Here is a 23,386-nt window from a genome sequence, read left to right on the forward strand (position 1 = left end):
ACCCCAAACACCGTCTGGGCCACTCAGGTGAGGCGCAAAGGTTTCAACGTTTCCCATCCACAGCAACTGCAGAGCCCTCCCCTCTCCGAGGCTCCCCGGGGACACTGGGTCCGTCCCCCTCGAGAAACAGCGGGACCGCGATCTGCGGCCGAGGCAGTTGCTACGGGACTGGGAGCCTGAGCAGCTGCACAGCTCCCGCCGCTGCGGACCCCGCCCTGTCCCGGCTTCCCCAGCCTGGGGCCCGCCCGCCTCAGAGGCGGGGCCGCCCCTTCCAGACCCAGCCAGCCGATCCCCTCGGCCCGGCCTCCCGCTGCCGCCGTTCGCAGCCAGGCGGAGAGCCGGGCCCCGCGGCGCCGGCCCATCCATCGGCCCGGGCTCGTGGCGTCTTGTCTGCCGGCTCCAGGTTCCGACGCGCCCCTTCAAACGGCGGCGGGGCCGATGCAGCCTGCGGGTTCCTTGCTGCGGCTCCTTTTCCTCCTCTCGCTGGCCAAGGCGAGCGGGGCGGCTGCGGGAGCAGGTAACGCCTGGGGCGGTCGCCCCGTGGGAGGGGGGTTCTTCAGCTATCCCATTGGAGCCGCCGCTGGGCCGACGGGGGTTCCGCGAAGCCCCAGGCTCTCGTCGGTGCCCCTCTCCGGGGAGCGCGATCCGCCTGAACCGCGAACCCGGTAGCAGCCCAGCGGAGCTGGCCGTTTGGCCGCTTCATGTTATTTCTTGGGCAGAACAGCGGGGATACCGGGCATACACGGGGTCTGAGACTCCGCAGAGGTGGCTGGGACGTGCCGCATAACAAAAGCTGTGAGAGAAGCTTAGTTTCTGTATAAAAATCCACGTGAAGCAGGTTTGTGCCCCCCCTCCCCCGCACAAATGTTTTATGAAACGAAACGCACCGCACGCCCCGTGATTCACATTGTTAGTACAAAGAACAGGAGTACTTGTGGCATCTTAGAGACTAACAAATTTTGTTAGTCTCTAAGGTGCCACAAGTACTCCTGTTCTTTTTGCAGATACAGACTAACAGGGCTGCTACTCTGAAACCTGTCATTGTTAGTACAGTCATTCTTCAAAGGTAAAAATACACACATTGCGGAAAAGAAAAATAGGCAGTTCTGTAAGTAAAATGTAATAATGGAGTTTCCTCTCCACTCTTAGCTCTTTGAGCATCACACTTTTTATCTGCCCTTAGATGCACCCTGGCCAACTTATTTCCATTTTCACCATTGAACCAGTTACACAGTTTTGACCAACCAGTGCAACTGTAAAAAGACTGACTGGACTGGGCAGGAGTCCTGGCTTTTGACTCATTAAAGGCCACCAGGAGAATTTTCTGCCTTCTAACTTCTGCAGACTTGCCACTTGTCTGTTCTTCATCTCTCCCACCTATTTATACAAAGTGACCCAAGATTTATTCAGACTTTTAGCAAGGAATATTGCCATTGTCACAGAACCTTTTGGTTTACAACATGAATAAGATGTGAAATTGTGGCTGTATGCTCATTACCTTTACTTGTGATGGAGGGACCCATTTGATGGATCCAAAGTTCAAGTTCTAATAGAACTAGTAGAAAATAAAAGTTCCAGCCCAGTGTCTATGGAGGTGCTATCCTTCTGCTAGCTTTATAAAAGACTCAACTCTAATGTTTGCTGTTTTTTTCCTTCTATTGACCAGGTAGGAAATAGCCTTACTATAATTCTTCCAATCAAGGTAACTTTGCCAGAGGTAGTGACTGGGGCTGTCTACACTGCCAGGTTTTTTCACCAAAAATTATGCCACTTTTATTAAAGCACTTTACATAAACCGCTGTTGCATGTCCACACTGTACTCTGTGTCGCTGGAGCACATCCACGCTAGCAGTTCTTTCAACAGTGCACTATAGATAGCTATCTTTCTGTACAACTGGCCACAGGGTGCTCATGGAAGGGTTTGCAATGCCTCATGGGATAGGTACAGCATCCCCTGATGCAGGTTTCTCAGTCTTATTGTTCCATGGGCATCCTAATAGATTTCCAGCCATTGTGTGACAGGGTGGATGTTTGTGTGTGGAGGGGAGACAGACCATGTGTGCTGGGGGAGAGTGAGTGTTAGCATACTATCTCGTAAGTTCAGTAAGCCATGGGAAGCAACCAGTCCTGAGGCAGGGGGAGGGGGAAACCCCAACCTCAGCTCCTGCCTCCCTCCCTCCCTGGCTTTGCGCAGCTCAGAGTCTGGCTGGCTCTCTCTCACTCACACACACTCCTGGCTGGCTCTTGTGTTCAGTGTGGGAGACAGCAGGAGCATTCTGCATTAATGGTAGGGTTGCCAACTGTCTAATCACACAAACCCAAACACCCTTGCCCTGCCCCTTTCCTTGCACCTTCTCCAAGGCCATGACCTTGCCTCAAACCTCTGAATCCCCAGCCCCACTCCTCTCCCTCTGTCTATCGCTGTCCTGCACCCTCACTTTCACTAGGCTGAGAGTGGTGGAGGCCAAAGGATTTGGAATGTGGGAGAGGGCTCTGGACTGAGCCTAGGGCAGGGATTTGGGGTGTGGAGGGGGCAAGGGGTGCAGGCTCCAGGAGGGAGGTTGGGTGTGGGATGGGGCTGGGGTTGGGTTACAGGAGGGAGTGTGGGCTCTGGGAGGGAGTTTGGGTGGGGGTGGAGGCTCTGGGCTGAGCCTGGGGCAGTGGGTTAGGGTGCTCTGGGAGGGAGTTTGGGTGTGGGAGAGGGTTGGGGTGTGGGAGGGGATTTGGGGTGCAGGCTCTGACTGGGCGGCGCTTACCTCAGGTAGCTCCCTCAAGCAGCAGCATGTCCGACAACAGCTCCTGGGCTTAGGGATGGCCAGGTGGCTCAGCAGGCACCACCCTTGCAGCTTCTATTGGCCACGGTTCCCCATTCCCGGCCAATGGGAGCTGTGGAGTTGGCGCTTGGGGCAAGGGCAGTGCGCGGAGGCCCCTTAGCCACGCCTCTGCCTATGAGCTGCTGCAAGACATGCCAGGAGTGGCACAGAGCCAGGGCAGGCAGGGAGCCTGCCTTAGCCCTGCTGCACTGCTGGACTTTTAGCAGCCTAAAATCTCCCAGATTTGCTTCAGTAGTATCTGGGAGATTGAGCCTGATTCTAGGAGACTCCTGGCCAAACCAGGAGGGTTGGCAACCCCAGTTAATGATTTGCTCTTTGTTTCCCCGGAGCGGAACAGAGCAGCACAGCACACTGGTTGTCAGAATGGAGTTTTGAAAGTGGAGAGGCGCATGCCTCAGGGCTACTGAGTTCAAAACAGTGAGAAGAGTGGTCACTTCAGGCATTGTGGGACACCTCTAAAGGCCAATGACAGCGATAAAGGCAAGCAAGGTGTTTATACTGGTACTTTGGCGATAAAATCTTTGCTCAAAAAGCCTTATCACTATCATTGAGGTGGTTTTATTAAAGCGCTGCAACTAAGGCATTTTGTCACAAAAAGTGGCTTTGGACTCTGTACACCTTTGCTATTTCATCGCCAAAAACTGTCTTTTGGCCAAAAAACTTGGCAGTGTAGACCAGCTCTGGGATAACCAGTTCCATCCCTTCAGAAGATCCAGACTGTATCCCAAATCAGGCATTTTTCAGAGAGAAGGCAGGCTTCTAGAGGTTGATTGCTTCCAGTCAGTATTGGCCGAGTGGAATCTCCTAGAGTTTCTAAAATTTCCACTTCTACCTAAAATAGCATTGCCCTTTAGAAAGATCCAGAGGCCTGAAGCCTACAAATCTCTTAGAATCAATATTTTTCTATTATGTTTATTTCTGAATTAGAACAATAGATATCATCCCATTCACAACCTGAAATAGTTACATCTATTTGTCTTAACCTTCCAACCCCAGCCAAGAAGTTCAATATACAGCCTACCTACTCAATCATCTTTGCTGTGACTCTTGAGGATTTCCTAGTCCCACAGAACTTCAAGAGATAATAGTAGCGTGGTATAAGCTACATGTGGGGAAAATATTTAAGAATGGGCTCTTCAGTCTAGCAGAGAAAAGTATAACATGAGCCAATGACTGGTAGGTGAAGTTAGAAAAATTCAAACGGAAAATAAGGCGTACATTTTTGACAATGAAAGTACTTAACCATTGGAACAATTTCCCAAGAGTTGTGATGGATTTTTCCATCACTGACAATTTTTAAATCAAGATTGGGTGTTTTACTATAAGATCTGCTCTAGGAATTATTTTGGGGAAGTTCTCTGGCTTGTGTTGTACAGGAGGTCAGATTAGATGATCACAGTGCTGCCTTCTGGCCTCAGAATCTGTGAATCTAGTTGATTCTGCCTAGGTGAGCTGCATGGTAGACTGCCACTATTCATACAACAGCCAGGGCCAGCGCTTCCATTTAGGCGACCTAGGCAGTCGCCTAGGGTGCCAGGATTTGGGAGGGCGGCATTTTGCTGCCCGCGGCAGCAATTTGGCAGCACGGGGTCCTTCCGCGCTCTGGGTCAGTGGTGGCAATTCTGCAGCGGGTCCTTCACTTGCTCCGAGACCCGCTGCCGAAGTGCCTCGAAGACCGGGAGCATGGAAGGACCGCGACCCCCCCCCCGCCGCAGAATTGCCGCCAACGACCGGGAGTGCGGAAGGACCCTTGCCTAGGGCGACAAAAACCCTGGCGCCGCTCCTGACAACAGCTCCCATAAAATGGGATAGTGGCAGCATTTAAAGAATCAGGAAAATTCAGTACTTCCTTACTTGACTCATTGCTAGATCCTCCTTTCTGAATACCCAGTTTGCTATACACAAGACACTGGAACTTTTTGGAACCTGTAGTGAACGAATCAAAGAGCCCACTGTTCCTGAGACAGGATTTCAAGGGAAACTGTCTACTTGAAATCTAGCATTAAATAAAAAGTTAAAACAGTTGCAGGTACCATACCTGTCCCAGAATTCCATATCTATTTTTGTGATTTTACAATCACACTTTCCTATATTTAACAGTATTTTCTCTCCCTTGTTGCTCTGTGAGAGACCCACTTAAACACAAAGGGGCAGCTGACTATTAACTGATTGAACAGGGAAAACCATGAATATTCCTATAAATAAAGTGTTGTCAAATGCACAAAGTAAACACCCTGGAAAAAATAAAGAAAAATATTTGCCCCCTCATCTTTTTTCAGTTGCAATAAACCAAGGTCTTTCTTGTAATAGTAGATAAAGCCAGTTCACGCAGAAGTGTGATTTTAAAGGTGAAGGTGTCCCTTCCGTTCTCCCTGTAGTCTGTTCATGATAGCTGAGGCAGAGTGTATCTTTCATCAGAGAGGACAATGAAAGTCAGAGGGACTGTTGAGATTCCAGTTGCAGCACTGATGCATAGTTCAAGAGGCATTTTACTTGCTTGTTTCCTTATTTCTTGCACTGAAGGTCTCTGTCCTTGGTTCTGTTTTAGGATTCTACAGTTGATCTTGATTCTCTCCACAGCTCGTAATCTCTCACATTTAGACAGTTCCCTTTCCTTCCTTACCTCAGGTTAAGTCTTATTTCTCCTGACGGTGAAGTCACTTGTTCAAAGGGATCTTCCTCTTGGAACTCATTTGCTTTATAGTTGCCCTAGATGTCACTCTCATGGAGTTGAGGGCATACTTGAAGTAGAGGATGGCTTGGGTCGGGTAGTTTTCTTCAGAGAGAACATGCATATTGATATGTTAATGCTTAGCGTGGTACTCTAAGAAAACATCTACTAGCTCTCTGGGAATAACTAGCAGGGAAACCAGTTCTAATCTGAATAGACAGTTTATTGTAATCACTTAACAAATAGGGCAACACCCTCAGCTCTTGCTTCTGGAAGGAATCCAAACTACCTGAGTCAGCAGAAATCTCCCTGCCCTAAGAACCTGTTACCTAGCAGGGAAGATAAATTACCTGCAGACAGTCTAAGCTGAGGTGCAGTTCTGCTAAGAGAATGGAGTTCCCTTACTACTAGGTTCACCTGACTTTTAGCCAGTGAAGGTGCCCATCCATGAACCTGTTTTTGACACCAGCAAGTAACAAATTCCCCAGATAATATAGCAAGTACCAGGATCCTCTGTCAAGCCAGACGGATGCCTTTGTGATATCCTTTTCCAATGTCATCCTTTATTCATCCATCCCTCCTAATTCTTCATAAAATAGTTAAAATATTCTGGCCAGACTAGAGAGCCATACTCATTCTTTCATGACCCAGAAGGGTTTGGTTTACAAGTTTGTATATGGACAGCTAGTGACCATTCTCTCCAGACTCCAAATCTGTTACCAGCTTTGCCCATTACTGTAGGGTATGCTCATTTATTAGGGTTACTCTTCTGGGGTGGGGGAGGGTCCTGTACTTCTATCAATGTACTGCTTGTGTCACTTGTGTTCTTATATGGAGCTCTACTTCCTGCTGCAAGTTCCCTCCCAATGGACCTATCCTGCAGGACCTCGGTTCCCCAGGGCTGGGTTCTTCCAGCCCCAGAATTAGATAAACAAACACACACACACATTAACAGAGTGTATTTGAGAGGACCGGGTTAATCAGCACTCCCAAGCTGACCCCTTATATGTCCCTGGACTCAGTAGGCTGGGTCGAGCAGCACTTCCACGCTGTCACCCTCAAATGCCTTGGGCACTGCACTGGAATAGAGCATGCCTGAGCAGGCTAGGTCAAGCAGCACATTCAGTCTGTCCCCGTCATATGCCCCCGGATTCAGCAGACTGGGTTGAGCAAGCTGCCACCCTTATATGTCCCAGGTTCAGCACGTCTTTATCTCCACTTCCACATTACAGTTGTTCCGGTAGTAGTCTACTTGATGAGCAAACCCCACAGGATTTTTGAGCGCTGCAGAGATCTTTTAGCTTAGGTATGAGGAGCACTGCTGCAGAGCAAATGAGGAAACCAAAACACACCCAAGGGGTGTGGGGGAGGGAGAAGCAACCAGTTTAATCATGAAAGTCATTTATTGTCAGGTAATAACCATAGGGGAGTCAAACAAACAAAACAGTTATAATATTAAATCTAACTTAAGCTTGATTATAAAAGTCAGGTTTAGAAAACTATAACTGATCACACAAGTCAGGGTCAGAAGACTACACAGAGAGAGCGAGAGAGAGAGCTGGTGTCATGGTACAATTCCCCACTCTGAACCGTAGCGTCCGAAAGATGGGGTACCAGCATGAATTCCTCTAAGCTAATTACCAGCTTAGAATCTGTAGCGCTGCCACCAACCAGGAATTCCAGTGCCTGGTACACTCTGGTCCCCCCAAAACCTTGCCTGGGGACCCCCAAGACCCAGACCCTCTGGATCTCAACTGGATCCAACACAAGGAAAGTAAACCCTTTCCCCAACCGTTCCTCTCCAGGCTTCCCTCCCTGGGTTACCCTGGAAGATCACTGTGATTCAAACTCCTTGAATCACAAACAGAGAGAAATTCCCTTCCCCCTCCTCTTTCCCCTCCGAGATCTTCCTGAGAGAGAAAGTAATCCTGACACAGAGAGAAATTAGCCTCTTCTCCCCCACAATTTCCTGGGAATCCAGACCAGTCCCCTGGGGTCTCCAGAAAAAAAAACAATCAGGTTTTTAACAAGAAACTTTTAATAAAGAGGAGAAAAACAAAATTATTTGTAAATTAATGTAAGGTCAGGTTTTTAGATAGGTCACGGAATACCTCCAGCCTAAGTATTCAAAACAATAAATCCTTTCAGCAAAATACAAATTGAACTCCTTCAGCCAAATACACAATTAACTCCTTCCAGTAAATGCACATTTGCAAAAGAAAACAACATAAGCCTAACTCGCTTTATCTATCTAGTACTTCTATTTTGAACTTATAAGACCTGTATCAGGGAGATTGGAAGAACCTGGTGCACGTCTGGTCCCTGAGCCCCCAGAGTGAACAACACCAAATTCTAACAGCACACACAGAAACGATTTGAAAGTATCCTGTCTCTTGATTGGTCCTCTGGTCAGGTGACAGCCAGGCTTACTGAACTTGTTAACCCTTTACAGTCAAAGAGATATAAAGTACTTCTGTGCTATTAACTCCTACTATCTGTTTATGACAGCTGGGTTCTCACCATTCCATGAAGCTTGAATCGATCAGGGGTCCCAGTTGGTGGGGGTAGCTGAGGGTCTGGAGTGCTGGAGACAGGCAGAGCCCTCAGCATGATCAGTCAGGAGAAGATGAAGTCCCAATGGAACTCATGCAGATTTTGGATCCAGGCATCAGAGCACTTACTTGAGCATGGATGGGGGATTTGTAGAGAAAGAACAATGGTTCAAGGGAGAACACTAGATTTGTTCATGCTAGACATGAAGCTGATAATTCCTGGCTTTGGGCAGTGTTCCTTGGAGGTAGTTCACAATGCAAGGGAGCTTCACTATTTTGGATACCTGCAAAGGATTTATTACTAGCATTGATCTGGTAACTGCTGAGCTGGGTGGGTGCAGGCGTGGGTTTATTAACTTCTGGAGCAGAGATTCCCCCATCATGCAGTGCTCCGCTGCTTTCGCGGTCCCAGAGTTCCATGCGGTTCTTACCTTGCAATCTCTGTTCTCCCTTCTGTATGCTAATGGAGATGCCTCCTTGTCCCATCTGCGACACAAATGAGGCTAGGGGAGTTTCTTTAATTGTCTTCCTTATCCTTAGGTATGTCTCCTACTGCCTTTTTGTTGCTTTTTGTAAGTCTTTCTTCTGATGCAGATTTAGTTCTAGCAGAGGCTGGATAGTCTTTCATGAGTCAGACAGGCTGGGTACTGCACCCTGGTTCCCCAAGAACACAGAGTTTCTAGGTAACAAGTCCCCCAGTTGATGGGGTGCTTGCGACGAGCGAGTATTCCCATCACATCCTTTCTCCGTAATCTGCTCTTCAATCCATTGCAACCACTGCATCAGTCACTGGATCCAGCAAACGAGTAGAACCAGACCAATTTCTAGTATAATGTGGAAACTGATTATCACCACAGTAGGGTGAAGCATGATATTTAAAAGACCTGTTGCACTGGGGCTCCACCCAAGAAAAATGCCCCACCAGAACTGATGGTCTATGTTTTTAACTGTAGCTACTAGCCTAGAGAGATCTCCTGGTTGTGGTATCGAATCTCGAGTTTGACATTCTCCCCCAAAGTTCAGAGCTTCTGCAGCTCACTTTGTAAGGAGGAATGAGTTAATAGTCAATGGCAGTGAGACCCATTCCCAGTGAAATGGGGGAAACCTCCTTGTAAAGCTCAGGATAGGCTTTCAAATGTTGTACAGTCCATATAGGCACAGTAAACTTAATATCACAATTAACAATAGTGGTTACATTACAGGATCAGCGATAAATGTAAGGCACCATGGGTTGAATCCAGTGTCCGTTAATCAATACAATATTACATTTTGTTCTTACACACACACACATGCTTTACCAACAAAGATAATAACAGACCCCTCTTCCTGGATAACATTGAAGGAAAAGTGAGACCTATTCCCAGGTTATGGGAAGAAGCATTCATCATGTTCCTGCAATGCTTGGTCTTCACAGATAGAGCCCAAACTTTCTTTTCTCCTACACCCCTTTACATTTACTGTGTTCCAGACATCATCTTTCTGCTAGGCCCAAGTGTTAGGATCTCTGGAGTACATTAATGAGTTATCAATAATCTGTAATCCCAGTGGGACTACTGGGTGGATTACTCTAAGAATAACTGCAAGCTTTGGTGGTGCTGATTGTATGAAGCATTAATAGTCTCCATCAGGGCCAGAGGACTAATTCTTCCTCTGTTACATGGGGCTGAATCAAGTTGATTGCCTCCATGGGAATTCCCATGATTATGCTCTGGGTGAGAGCCTGAGCTTGCTCACACACTGAGGTCAATGAGACATTATTCTGAAGGGACTCTACACCAGACATTATTAACTCTTCATTTTTTTCATGAGTCTTTTCCACCCAGGAAATACCTTACTTATTAACTGCTGTTCCTCACTTAACTGTTTCAAAGATGCTATTAATGGGTTCCCATCTTTTCTATATTTTCCGTCGCATATGATAGTTTATTAGCCAGAACTTTTATGTTTGTGGCATCAACTAAAGAGATTCCTGTTCCTACAGATGCAATCCAATCCCTTAATTCCCTTTTTACTCTATTTACATGGTCAGCCCCTTGCCACATTCATCCCAACCCTTAAGGGTAGTTTCAATCAAGGGTGTGCATACAGGTGCTATGTGAGAGATATTCATGCGTTTTAAGTGGATTTGAACCTCCTTCAGAGAAATCTGAGGTTGAGGAACCAAATGTTCTTGATCCAATTTTAACACGAGGCCCTGAAATTGGGGCTCTTAAACATCAGAGGGGAGCAAGGTTTGTGATTAGAGGGTCAAAATTTAAAACTGTTTTTTGTTGTTGGCCCAATTCCATTCTGTGCAATCTGCGCTCATGGAATCCCTCCGAAATGTCAACGTGCTCAAATTGTTGGCATGAACTTGTCACAGTGTGTGCTCTTTAATGGAACTACCCAGTCTGGGGAACCTTGTTGAATCAAGTCAGGTCCAGCTAAAGGCCAGTTCAGCAGTTCCCAGTTTACGAGGAACCATGTGATATTCTTGCCTTCTGGCTTGATCAGAGACAGCTGCATTTCATCTCTGGGTAATGGAGGTGTCTGGTTTCCGACGACAATGATGACATGTAGGAGCATGGTTACTCCCCAAGCAGTGGAGGAAACCATGACTATCCTGCACCTTCCGCCACCTAGGAGGCGGTTACTGGTTGCATTTGATGGTGTTCGTCTCTTTTGAGACCACAGTGGCTTACAGAAGAATGGGACAGAGTCTGGGGTGGTCTTAGTTTCACAACAAAACTTGAGTGACGCCCCAGGGCACTCTGCATGCAATTGGCAACACTTTCCCAGGGGCAACTGAGGAGTTGCCAATAGCGTAGAACTGGTAGAGACGCTGCAGGGCCAGGGGGTTGCTTCCATTCCCATAGAATCCATGCATGTGGCACAGCAATTTTACTTCCTGGGCTCCAGCTGGCAAGCACCTCCAGAGGCTCAGAGAGATCACAGGTTCAGCATAGAGCCTGGACAGCATCAGACTCCGGACACTTATGAACAGCAGAGTGCTAGTTCAAGAATGGGATGTCATGGCTTGTGTTTGGGACCTGTGAGGGGGCAGGAAGAGAGAACAAACTCCCACACTCCCCCCATATATAGTGGGAGAGTCTGGGACCAATATTGCAGGGTGAACATGAAGCAGTGACCTACGTGAGGGTGTCAATAATAAGTAGAGGACTTCTCTGGCCTTTTCCTGCCTCAACATCAGCGTAGGCACTGACAAGCCCAGCCAATACGTATTTTCCAACAGCCCCAACGTTCCTTTTTGCTAGCCAAGAAGGGTGGCTGGCAGGATGGAGAAGACAGTTATACTATTCCTTGTGGGTCAGGTGGTTTTTCTCTTCCACTCTTTGAGCTGTGAGGAATGAAACCATTTCTTCCAGGGTTTCCCATTTTTTCCATTCAGGATTTCTACCTGATAAACACAGGGGCTGGCCCAATTCACAATAAAGCAGGAGCCATCCCCGGTGTGTATCAAAGAGTGCTCCTTTGCTGACAACTTTCTGTAAATTACTGGTTGGCCTAATTGTTACCAGCACAACATTCTTTGTTACTTACACATTCTAGGGGCATCCACCTTTACCCAGTTTGTAGGGCTCCAGGTGAAAGGCACCTAACTTTACTCCTCCATGGGCTCCGGGCAAACACTCTTTCCCTGTGGATTCAGAGAAAACACCCTGTCCCTGTTCATAGGGCTCCAGGTGAAAGGCACCTAATTTAACCCCTCCATGAGTTCCCAAATCTTTTGTCCATTGCAATTTCAGATGCTAATCTATTGGAGTTAAGAAGCAATTCATTAGAAAGACAGAATGTTGGGAATAATTAAGACAGGGATAGATAAGACAGAAAATATCATATTGCCTTTATATAAATCCATGGTACGCCCACATCTTGAATACTGTGTCAGATGTGGTCACGCCATCTCAAAAAAGATCTATTGGAATTAGAAAAGGTTCAGAAAAGGGCAACAAAACTGATTAGGGGTATTGAACAGCTTCCATATGAGGAGAGGTTAATAAGATGGGGACTTTTCAGCTTGGAAAAGAGACAACCAAGGGTCGACATGATACGGGTCTATAAAATCATCACTGATGTAGTCAACCTGTGGAACTCCTTGCCAGAGGATGTTATGCAGGCCAAGACTATAACATGGTTCAAAAAAGAACTAGATAAGTTCATAGAGGATAGGTCTATCAACAGCAATTAGCCAGGGTGGGCAGGGCCAGAGTCCCCAGCCTCTGTTGGATCACTTGATCATGACCTGTTCTGTTCATTCCCTCTGGGGCACCTGGCATTGGCCTCTGTCAGAAGACAGGATACTGGGCTAGATAGATCTTTGGTCTGACCCAGTATGGCTGTTCTTCTGTTCTGAAGAAGTAGTCCTTCATCTCCATCTCAAGCTGTTGGTGTTGATAGCTTCATGGGTGAGGCACTAAACTACTGTACTCAAGGATTGGGATTGCCAGTCAATCCATGGACCATATTCAGTCCTGGCCTGAGAGTTTCCAGCTTCTGTTGGCTTCAATGTGGGTGAGAGTTAACTAGTCAAAGGGCTTGTCTGCAGGAGAAAGTTTCACCAGTTTAACCTGAAGTGTGGATTTAAACCGATTTAGTTAAACCAGTGCAAACCCTTGGGTGGGCAGTCTTAGGCTAGATCTACACTAGGGGGGGAGACGACCTAAGATACGCAACTTCAACTACGTGAATAGGATAGCTGAAGTTGGCGTATCTTAGGTCGATTTACCTGGCCTTGAGGACAGCAGCGAGTCGACCGCTGTCGCTCCCCCATCAACTCTACCTCTCGCCACGGTGGAGTTCCGGAGTTGATGGCAGAGCGATCGGGGATCGATTTTATCGCATTCACTCTAGAAGCGATAAAATCGATCCCCAATAGATCGATCATTACCCGCCAATCCAGGTAATGATCTTAGTTAAGTTTCAGAGTGGCTTATTAAACTGAGATAAGTGTGTCCAGACAGGGATTTGCATCGGTTTAACTAAATCAGGTTAAAACACAAATTAAACTGGTGCAACTTTCTCATCTAGAAAGATCAATTTTACCTACAAATAGCATTTCTTTGAATTGACTAAAGGGCTTGTCTACACTGGCAATTTACAGCGCTGCGACTTTCTTGCTCAGGGGTGTGAAAAAACACCCACCTGAGCACAGCTAGTTTCAGTGCTGTAAAGCACCAGTGTAAACAGTACACCAGCGCTGGGAGCTATGCCTCTCCTTTTGATGTTTTTTTTTTAGAGCTCTTGGAGAGCTCTCTCCCAGCGCTGCACCGCGACCACACAAACCATGTTAAAGCACTGCCACTTTAGCTTTGCAAGTGTAGAGTAGCCCCTAGTCTGCACAGGAGCTCCTTTTGCTTTCCTCAGTGGTCTGACAACATTCTGTCCTGTATTATTCAGATAGTTGTTACATTCATACCTAGTTTTCTCTTCAGTGGACCAAATTCTTCCCTGAGTTAACAACTATATTATGTTTTTTTATTATGCTTTTTAATTATGTTCCTGAAATCTTGAGATGATACACTATAGGGCAGTTTTTGTGTGTGTATGCTCTTGAAAATTCACCCCACAAATCAGTTAGGGATATTTATACTGTGAGGTATGTATCTAATCTTGAAAGCAGTAGGGAGTCTCTAAAATTTCCGTGAAGCAAGACAATGGAAATGATTGATTAGACAAGTTGCCAATGCCATTAGGACGGCTAGAGACAGCTAATTACTCTCACCACAAGGTGTTATCACTGAAAATTATGTTAATGTTCAGAACATGTAGGAGAAATAATTTAATTACATATTTTAATATACTACTTAAAAATAACAAAATTACACTATTTCTCTGCTTCAAATAGGTCAATCAGCAGCAATATCATGTGGTAAATGACTATTTTAACATTAAAAGCCTGTTTTCCTCATTAGACTTCTACAGTCAAATTCACCATTGGTTAAGCACTGGAGTTACACCTACTTATGCCAATAGTGAATTTGGCCCATGGGCCTTATCCCAATGCTATCAAAATACAGCACAAAAGCCATTTTTTTCTAAATGTAGTAAAAAGCCAAAACAGGCTAGAGACAGAATGTTCCAAAGTGTCAAAGTGATGTAGACACCTAAATTCCATTGAAAATCATTGGGACTTAAGTTTCTAAGTGCCCAGGCCATGTCTGAATTTTCAAATTGGGCTCCTAAGTCATTTCAGAGCTTCTAAAAATATTAACCTGTAGCAGGTTTTTTGTGTCAGACTTTCTGCAAATTGCTTATGTCCTCTGGAATACCAAACTACAATACAACAAAAGCATGAATGGAGGAAGTGAACATGTGCCCACACTTTGAAATGCACTTCATTTAGTGTTTTTCTTTCTTTAGATAAAAACTGTAGCCATTTGAAGGAAATGGACGTCATCCAAAAACCAGTTGCAGATTGTTACTGTTATATGCAAAATGGAACAATGAACTTAAAATATATTTGGTCAGCTCTTCAGGTAAGATTCTGTGTTTGGAGCTTGCTTCAGATTTTTAATATGTTACATGTTTTCCCAGCAACCAGTCTGATCAAGATATAAGATATCAGGTGCATCTCAGTATGAAATCAGCTGAGGGTTGCATAGACAGAGCCTAAAAGAAGCATCTTTTAGTGGCATGCTGCTTTCCCTTCTAGCGTGACTGAGTTAGTAGTTTGATGCCTCTTATTTGTTGCATGGATGGGGGGCTTTATTTCCTTGCTGAGAGGCAGAGAAATGTCAACTCAACTATGTTGTGTGTATTGGATGTTATATGATGACTTTTTGACAGCAAAAACAAGAACAAGGCTACATAATATCAGATGCATATTTCCAATACTGACAGGAGTGGCAAGGGTGCACCTTGTAAGATATTCACCTTGGGCTGCAAAGTACTAAGTCTCAACTACTACTGAAAGCACCAGAAGCTTGGAGCACCTCTTTAACCTCTGTGCTAAAGAGCAAGTTCAGGATCTTCTCCTTGGCTCTTCTTCTGAGGAGTTGACTCCTTGGGTGGGGAAAGAAACAGTTCCACTTGACCTCTGCTGGAGGAATGGGCTTCCAGGTGTAAGAAACTGGAGATTCCTCTTCATCCCTGCCCAGAACTTTTTTCTCCAGGCAGGTACAATGTGTATGGTCATTTTTATGAGTGGTGGCAGACCTTAGGCAGTGATCACATTCAGCAACTGGGAAAGTTTATTGACGTAAATGCTTAAAAGTGCACAGCTAAGATTTTCCCCTGCAGATCACTTTCTTCTTGCATTTCAGTAAAGAAGCCTCTCTTATTAGATGAGATAATGCTTCTGCTTGTCATTGGGCATCCATTATTTCAGATGCCCGGGCTCATTAGTTCACAATTTAAGCATCAGGAGGACTTTTCCTGTTCAGAAGGTAGAGAAGATCAGTGTTATAGCTCAGTCCTTCTTGAAGAAGAGGGCTGGATTTTTTACTCCAGTTTTTGTCGCACTCTCTTCTGCTTTCTGACAATTTCCATTTTTGTTCTCCCTTAACATCTAATGTGCCGTTAGCATCCTTAACCACAAGAAGATTCAGGAACAGTGGGTTCATAGCCTATGAGAAAAGTGAGCCTGGGCATCTGCCAAAGAAAATGCGGGCAGTCAATGTTAGTAGTGTGTCAAACATGTGTAGCATCACAGTGCCCATAATGGAATTGTAACCTTAGGATCTGGTTCTTCAAATGGCTCCATGCACCCACATGGGGGCCCACTGACTTCAGTGAGGCTGTATATGAATCATTAAGTACAGTAGGACTAGGTTCCTGATTTAAGAGACTGCAGTGGGATTATTATTCCCTAGGCTTCTGCTCTGTTATTTCTCCCTATGTTATGTTCAAATACTGAGAGTGTTTTTGAAAGATACTATCGATCCGAGTTCCTACTATGTATGGTTTGTTTTGCTCTGTTTACAGGTGAAAATTAACAGCACAGAAATGTTCAAGTACGTGCCTATCTCGGCTGAAAGCAATTGTCATAATTCAGAAACTATTTTTGCATTTTTCAAGTGTGTTGTTCAAATCGTTTGGCAATCAGAGGCATCTAAAGAAACTGTCATAAACATAAACCAATATGGAGAGAATGTGTGTTTCACAGTCCAACCCTACAAGAAAGTACCCTACACCGTGAGTGTACAACGAAACAGTAAGTAGAGTGATGCTTTCCATTCATCCAATGAATGGGCTGGATAATATTGCCAACATTATTTCCTGAATAGTGCATTCTGAGTTGTAAGTTACAATAATGGAACAGCTGAGACTTGTCTGATAATATTTGTACAATTAAAATCAGCCAGATGAATTAGCCTAAAATGCTGTTTTTTGGATTTTCAGTGGTGGATAGGAAACTCATCCTTTTGTTCGTAGCTGGTGTTTTTCTGTTTCATTTTGCAAACGCCTTGAGTAGGTAAGTATTAGCCCCTTTATCTTGGTATTCCTTCCAGAGTCATTGCATTCTTGGTGTGTTCCTATTCATGCATTGTCTTCTCTATTTATTTGTATAGCTCAATGATCCCAAGCAACTGTTTGTTTTTTAAAAAATGAAATAAGAAAAATGTATGTAAACTATCATAATAACGTAGCCATGAAGAGGAGAGATGTAATGTAAAGATTGGTCACTTGTGTGGCTGTGTTAGGGCTTCCCAGATCCTGGCTCCTAGCACTTGTGGGTGTACAAGGACTGCACCTGGGATTCTCCCTATGAGCAAATGAGCAAAGAGTAAGCAGAGCCATCACCTCCCTCCCAATGAACCAATGAATCCTGGGGGGTGCTGCATAAAGAGAGGTTGCAGATTTCCCACCCCCAGAATGTGGGAATCTTAGGGAGGCACTGTGTGTCAAATGAGGTCATCTGGGCCTCACTGTCTCTACAGCTCCCCGCCTCCACCTCACCCTAGAAACACGATAAACAAAAGTGGAACTGAGATGTTTTCACTGTTGAGGTTTTTAGATATGCAAAAATAGATAAAAGCTGAAATAAGGAAAAGGCAATGAGATGATTTTTAATTCTCACAACTCTAGTAATCTAATGCTGTTTGTTTTTTAAAGAGTACTGGATCCTCAGCTTCCTTGAGTTCACACTCAGCCCAGCAGAGGAGCTGGCTGGGACCTAATGTGACTCTTGTGTAACTTAAGAGCCGCTCTAAGTTCTGCCAGCTGCCCCCATCCCACAAGGTCATCTGGGCACCATTCAGGGAATGCCATGCACTGCCTCCCATCCTCCCACAGACCTCTTGCCACTCTAACACAGGGGTTGGGGATGAACAGGCAACATACAGCCATCTGTGACACTCAAAGATTCCTCTGTCAGGGAATTCTCAGCTGCCTCTTTATGGGAGTTTTCTGCCTGCCTCGTTCTGCCTCCACAGTGGAAAGCAGATGAAGCCAGAGCTGACAATCTGTGTGATTATGTGCAGCATTACACTTTTTGGTACTTCCAAACCAGTTGAAACTCAGTAAAAGGTTTTTACAGTGTCCCCCACCTTGCTGTTCCCTAACAGGAGTGCTGTGTTCTATTACTCTGCTGGAGTGGCACTGGGTGTTCTTGCTACGCTAGTCTTTCTCCTGCTGACACTTAAAAGATTTATTCCAAAGGTAGGTGTACCATATGGAAAACAAAATAGCAAATAGCAAGTCTGGAGCCAGATTCTGATCTCTCATTGGTTTTATGACAGTGTAACTCCATTGACGTTGATGGGGGTTTACTTCAGTGTAAAACCCATGTACCTAGGATTAGAATCAGGCCCTAGACAGACTGCCCTCTAAAGTCTGAAATCAACAGTTACGTTTGCTGATGTACAGTGACGAGCATTTATTCTGAAACCATAATTACAGGGGTGTGATTTTAGTCTCTCAGCTCAATTTGCTTATGTCGTGAGTCAACAAATCAGTCAAAATGAAACCGTAAGTTTTGTGGCAGTTGTAACCTTGACTTTATTTTTCATATCCAGTAGCAAAATTGCCTCACGAAGGCAGGGTTGAATCTTATGCCACCCTCCCCCCGAAATGCCTTGGTCTCTATAAAACATGTCAGAGTTAAGTATTAATTATTATTATTGTAATGCCGAGACATGATACAGCTTCAAGAAGTTTGGACAAAAATCCCATGCAGTGGCTCCTCTTCACCTCACTTATCTTGAGACTTCAGAGCATGATATAGCAGGGTTAACAAGTGAATCAGCTCATAAGCTCTTCAGTACAGACAGTGCGTATGTGTGTGAAATCCCTAGCCCACTGTGTCCCAATCCTGACTGGGACCTGTGGATGCTACCATCATATAAATAATAAACCACGAGCTAGCTGGTTCACTAATTATTTTCTTTTACTCTCAGCACAGCACCTTTGGGATTTTAATGAGTGGCTGCTGGATGTCCTCTCTCTACTTTATTTACTGTTTGCAAGGGGAAATGAAGTGGCTGTGGTCTGACTATAGAAACTACTTACTGGGTAAGAGAATGAGCAGAAATGTACAACGGACATGTTTTTGTTAAGAGGTCAGAACGAACAGTTTGTAAGAATTGCGTCTAATTAATATTTTTCTCTCATGAATTTGCGGTGTGAGAGGATTGTGAAGGCTCCTAATCCATTCAAACGAGCATTTATTCTCATTAGATCCTTAAATAGGGAGTTTGATGTTGGTCTGTAGAGACATGAAGAAGAGGGAACGTTTTGCCCATGTTATGTTTCCAGTCATTTCCATTTCAAACCCACTATGGAAGCAAAGAGGGAGGTGGTTGTGGGAGAAGAGAGCTACAATCTCCTCTCTTTCTGGAGTTTGGAGTGGGGGTTGTGCTGCCTGGAAAGGGGGAGTTTCCAAGGGGGCTGGGGAACCTATCGCGTCGGCACATTTCCTCAGCATCTTTCTTGGTCAAAACAACTGTGCAGCCTCTATTGTCAGCTAAAGCCATCCTCCCTGAAGTTAGCCCCATCAGACAGTGGTATGGTAGAAACAGTGCTATCTTCCCTGAGCACAGCACACATTTCTGGCACTGGGACATGCAGCTAGGGTGCACTTATTCTTAAACCATTTCCTAATATAGAAGTCATAAGGAATTCTCATGCCCTCTGCTGGCCTGGGGGAGAGAGATTGGGATACAAGCTTGTAACTTGGTTCTCCCCACTTGCTCTAGCAGTACAGAGCACTGCTCTTAGGCCACTATGCCAGCCCCTTATGCTCTGTGCCTGTTAATATTCACTAACTGCTTTCAACTCAGTTGAATACGATATCGTTTTCAATTATTATTTTTTTTATGTTCACTCACCTTTGCTTTGGTGGCAACCCTGAAGCACACAGAGAAAAGTACAGTGAGAAAAATTGTTCTTGCAGAATTGCCAGCTTGGCTGAAACAAAAAAGTACAGTGTTGAATAAGCATTGACTCCTTTGGATGCATATCCAGACTGAAGCTCCAGACCTTTCAGCATTCACTCTTCACCAATTAGGAGGGGAAGCATGGCTTGACCATGTGCTTTTAGCATGAGTGAAATTAATTTGATATACACACTGTATTTGCAAGCCTATCAGCTTCATTTACAACATTTTATTTGAAAATAAATACTGACTTATTGTTAGTATGGAGCCTAATCCATGCATATGTTTACACAAGTATTGAGGTATAATTAGGACCTTTCAACAATGCAGTTGCACATCCTTCATGCAATTGCACATACAGGTGAATTAAACTGATCATTTTAATGACCATTAACTTCTGACATGTAATTGTATTGCTAATGGTGTTTTAGAATGCCTACTGCCTTGGATAAGCATTGTAAGTTACGATTTAAATCTAAATAAACAAACATACAGGATATTTTGACACATAGATAGCCAGTTATGCCTTTAACTTGCCATCTGCACATGCAGATACAGTTTGGGTACGCAGTCATCGTAATTACATACTCAAGACCAGTGTGCCACTGCATGCATTTTTTTGCATATGTATTTTAAATATCAGGCCCTTCTCTTCCCCAAGTACATGGTAGACAGCATGAGGAGCAACAGTGAGATTTGCTGTGTGGCAGTTTTAAGCTGTTAGTCTACCCTTAAAGTTAATCCTTTGTATCATTCTATATATGGCATTTTTTTCTGCTTTCACAGGATATTTTCTGACTGTTGGATTTATCAGCTTTGTGGTTTGTTACAAGCATGGACCACTTACCAATGAGCGAAGCATAACCCTCTTGACGTGGACATTACAATTAATAGCCTTTGTCTTGATTTATTTTGGTGTCACCATCCCACAGGTTGCATATGCAGTAATAGCTATCATCCTCTGTTCAAAAGGCCTGTGCTATCCCCTTGGCATGGTCTCTTTTGTGGGCAGGTTGGTATCCATTTTCTGAACACATAAGTCACTGTATTATAAGGTAATATTAAAAGGTTAATAATAAAACCCACATAAAATGACAATTATCTGTCAGTTATTAATCCTAGTACATATTCTTACCTAATGAATACTTACATTAGCGACAAGGCTTAAAACCCCCAATGCATAAAAATTTGATAATTCTCAATGCAGGAGTTTTAAGCATTGATCTTGCTGTGTAGAGAACTGTGACTGTAACCTTCATAAATATACATTGAACAGCTTTTCTGCAGCATCTGGTAACTGATGGGCTTTCATTCGATTGATTGGTTAGACTGCAGTGACAACATCATGGTTTAATAGGTCTGACAGGACTTTGATTTTTAACAAGAATTACCTGCAGATTCCTATGGGACAAAACACTTACCACAAGATGACATGAGATATTGACATTAGGATACTCTGATAAAACTGTAGGTTAATTGGTCATCACTGTCAAGGGTAAAGTTCAGGGGTGAACTCCTACCCCTATTGAAGTCAATGGGAGTTTGCTAGTGACTTCAGTAGACCCAGGTTTTCACCCCCGACATCCTTATTTACTCTTACCAGGTCCCAACACTACACTGAGCTCAATAGGGGCAGAAACCTGGACCTGCATGGAACTCACTCTGTAGAAGTGGGACTGTGTGCTGGAGCTAGGGTCCACTCATATGGAGCTGCTTCCAGGATGGAGAACATTGTTTGGAACACTTTTCAATCGTGTTTTTGGCTTTCCTGTATATGCTGTGTAGCCAATGGGAACAAGCTTCTGTTTGCTATTGTCCTGTGAATTTGAAATATGTTTTATCATGTCAACAGTAACACACAAATGATGATTCTAAAGGCAGTCCCAACTTGTTACACTGAACTAAGGAGCCTACGGGAAGTCAAAGGCTGAAGCTGTTTTTATAACGAACCACAGCAACTTTAAAAATTATTACTTATATTTTCTATGCTTTACCACCACTTGGTTTTTAAAAACCATTTTAATATTTCTTTGCCTTCCCCTAGAAGCTTGGATAAGTGGTGGGTTTGGGGGTTTTTAGCACAACTTGTCATTTGACAAACACGGATTTTTCTACCCCAGCTGAAAAGAACAACCTGCTTTAAACAGCATCATGTAAGAACATTTATCTGATGTAAGAGGTGCTCAGCTCCCTCTGAAGTCAATGGGAAAAGCACCAGTTTAAGCCAGTGCTGAACGTAGCCAGAATATACCTTACCATAAGTACATACTCTGACATATCAAAGTGTCTTTGTTTCTGTGCTGGCCCCTGGCACGATTTCAGTTTTTGTTTTGACTGCTCCTGCAGAGCCAAGAGAGAGGTACAATATAATATGAAAAATCTCTTTCAGAAAGGAAGTTTTTGATGGGTTTTACAAACAGTACATTTTACATTTATTTGTTTGTTACTTAATTCTACAGAACAAACCTTGATGGTTTGATAAAAATGATCACAGAGGAAGCAAACTGCATAATTCAGTTTAGTAGGCATCTGTACATACTGCTGATAATCTGATCTCCTAGTAAACTCTAGAACCTGGTCCCACTGAGCCCATTGGGAGCTTTGTCACTGACTTCAGTGGCATCAGGATTTGACCCTTACCACACAAGCAATGACAGACAAGAGCCTCAATCCATTTTCCATTGTCTCGAGGGGAGAGGGAGTAAGTCAAACACAGCTGGCTAGTGCAGGTACATTTATATAGTTTAAACTCTGTTTATGGGCATCCAGCCCTTGCTCGTCTTAACTTAAAAGTTACCACAATAACAAAAATTGAAAGCAGTCGATAGAAGGGAACAGAACACAGCACACTGTCTAAGTGATATCTAAATACATTATAAATTACTATGCAGAATCATAACAGCTACATCAGATTATAAATATTTTTGTCTCATACTACTCAGCTGTGTAATTTTAAGGCACAAGTAAACAATATGAACAATTAGCAAAAGATTTTAAGAGCACTGTTCCTCTGCAAAGTTCCAAGCGGACACTGGGCCTGATTTTCAGCCCCATCGTCTCTGTGTGCCTATTTTGCATGTACAAATCCCTGTTGCACCTGCAAATGGCTAGATAAGCATCCATTTATTAGTTTCCATTAGGGTTCTCTGTATATTTAAAGGACCTTTTGAAAGTCAGTGGGACTTTGCATTGATTTCAGTGATTTTGGATCCAACCCAGATGAGACAGGCAAACATACATGGACTTTGGGAATGAAAATCAGGCTCATTATGTTAGACTTTTAAAGTCGCTATTTGCCTCTCCCTCATGCAAAGCAAGATGATCTTATGCTATTCCCTTAATAGTAGATGCCAGAAAGAAAGAACAGGTCATAGTGATGTGGGGAGCAGTGTATTTGTAACATATGTGAATTCCATGTGCGATAGATTTGGAAATATGAATTGTTTCTTTTTGTTTTAGAAAAGTCAAGAATTTTTTTAAATCAAAAAAACTAGTGTTTCAGCTTCTTACTGAAGAGGAATTCAGGGAGCAGGGGGAAACAGAGACTGTGAAAGCCTTGGAGGAGCTACGCTCATTCTGCAGGAGTCCAGATTTCTCATCCTGGTTAGCCGTGTCCAAACTGGAGTCTCCTAAAAAGTAAGAAAGACTCTCATCTCTTAAAATTGAATGTATTTTATAGGCACTGTTACATAGAAGAGCCAAATACTCCTTAAAGAGCATAATTTATAGGCCTGATCCTGCCAACACTCAATCGAACATGTAACTTTGTTCACGTGAATAGTCCTGTTGGTGTCCCAGGGCACAGATCTTGCAGCTTAAAGGGCTAAGGTGGCTTGAAGGGACCTCTGTGCCCTTCTGGTCCTGGGCTGCTCTGGGGCTGCAGGGTGCTCTCGGCTAATTTAGACAGACCTGGGAGCCTCTCTAAGTTATGGCAGCCCAGAATCTCTGCAGTGATGCCTGCAGCCCTGTCCACAATAGGATCCTCCCATTCCTGCTCCTGGTATGCCTCCTACA

The 23,386-nt window shown here is 44.3% G+C and overlaps 1 protein-coding gene across 5 annotated transcripts in view; it reads left to right on the forward strand.

Annotated features, from left to right (window-relative positions):
• Positions 1-312: 312 nt before the first annotated feature.
• Positions 313-23,386, forward strand: part of NEMP2 (nuclear envelope integral membrane protein 2) — a 55,974-nt gene continuing 32,900 nt past the window's right edge. For 3 of the 5 annotated variants that reach the window (XR_004371432.2, XR_012656633.1, XM_032763318.2), the window contains exons 1-8: positions 316-517; positions 14,418-14,533; positions 15,981-16,209; positions 16,398-16,470; positions 17,564-17,657; positions 18,395-18,509; positions 20,159-20,384; positions 22,832-23,008. Coding sequence is in view for 3 of the 5 variants with exons in the window: in XM_032763318.2 (XP_032619209.1) it covers positions 439-517; positions 14,418-14,533; positions 15,981-16,209; positions 16,398-16,470; positions 17,564-17,657; positions 18,395-18,509; positions 20,159-20,384; positions 22,832-23,008 (1,109 nt within the window). In the remaining 2 variants the exon portion in view is untranslated. Of the gene's footprint in view, positions 518-14,417; positions 14,534-15,980; positions 16,210-16,397; positions 16,471-17,563; positions 17,658-18,394; positions 18,510-20,158; positions 20,385-22,831; positions 23,009-23,386 lie in introns of all 5 variants that reach the window. The other 2 variants (XM_032763321.2, XM_032763320.2) reach the window with 2 other exon arrangements.

Source organism: Chelonoidis abingdonii, chromosome 10 (genome assembly GCF_003597395.2).
Source record: "Chelonoidis abingdonii isolate Lonesome George chromosome 10, CheloAbing_2.0, whole genome shotgun sequence".
In the NCBI taxonomy this organism is placed as follows: Eukaryota; Metazoa; Chordata; order Testudines; family Testudinidae; genus Chelonoidis; species Chelonoidis abingdonii.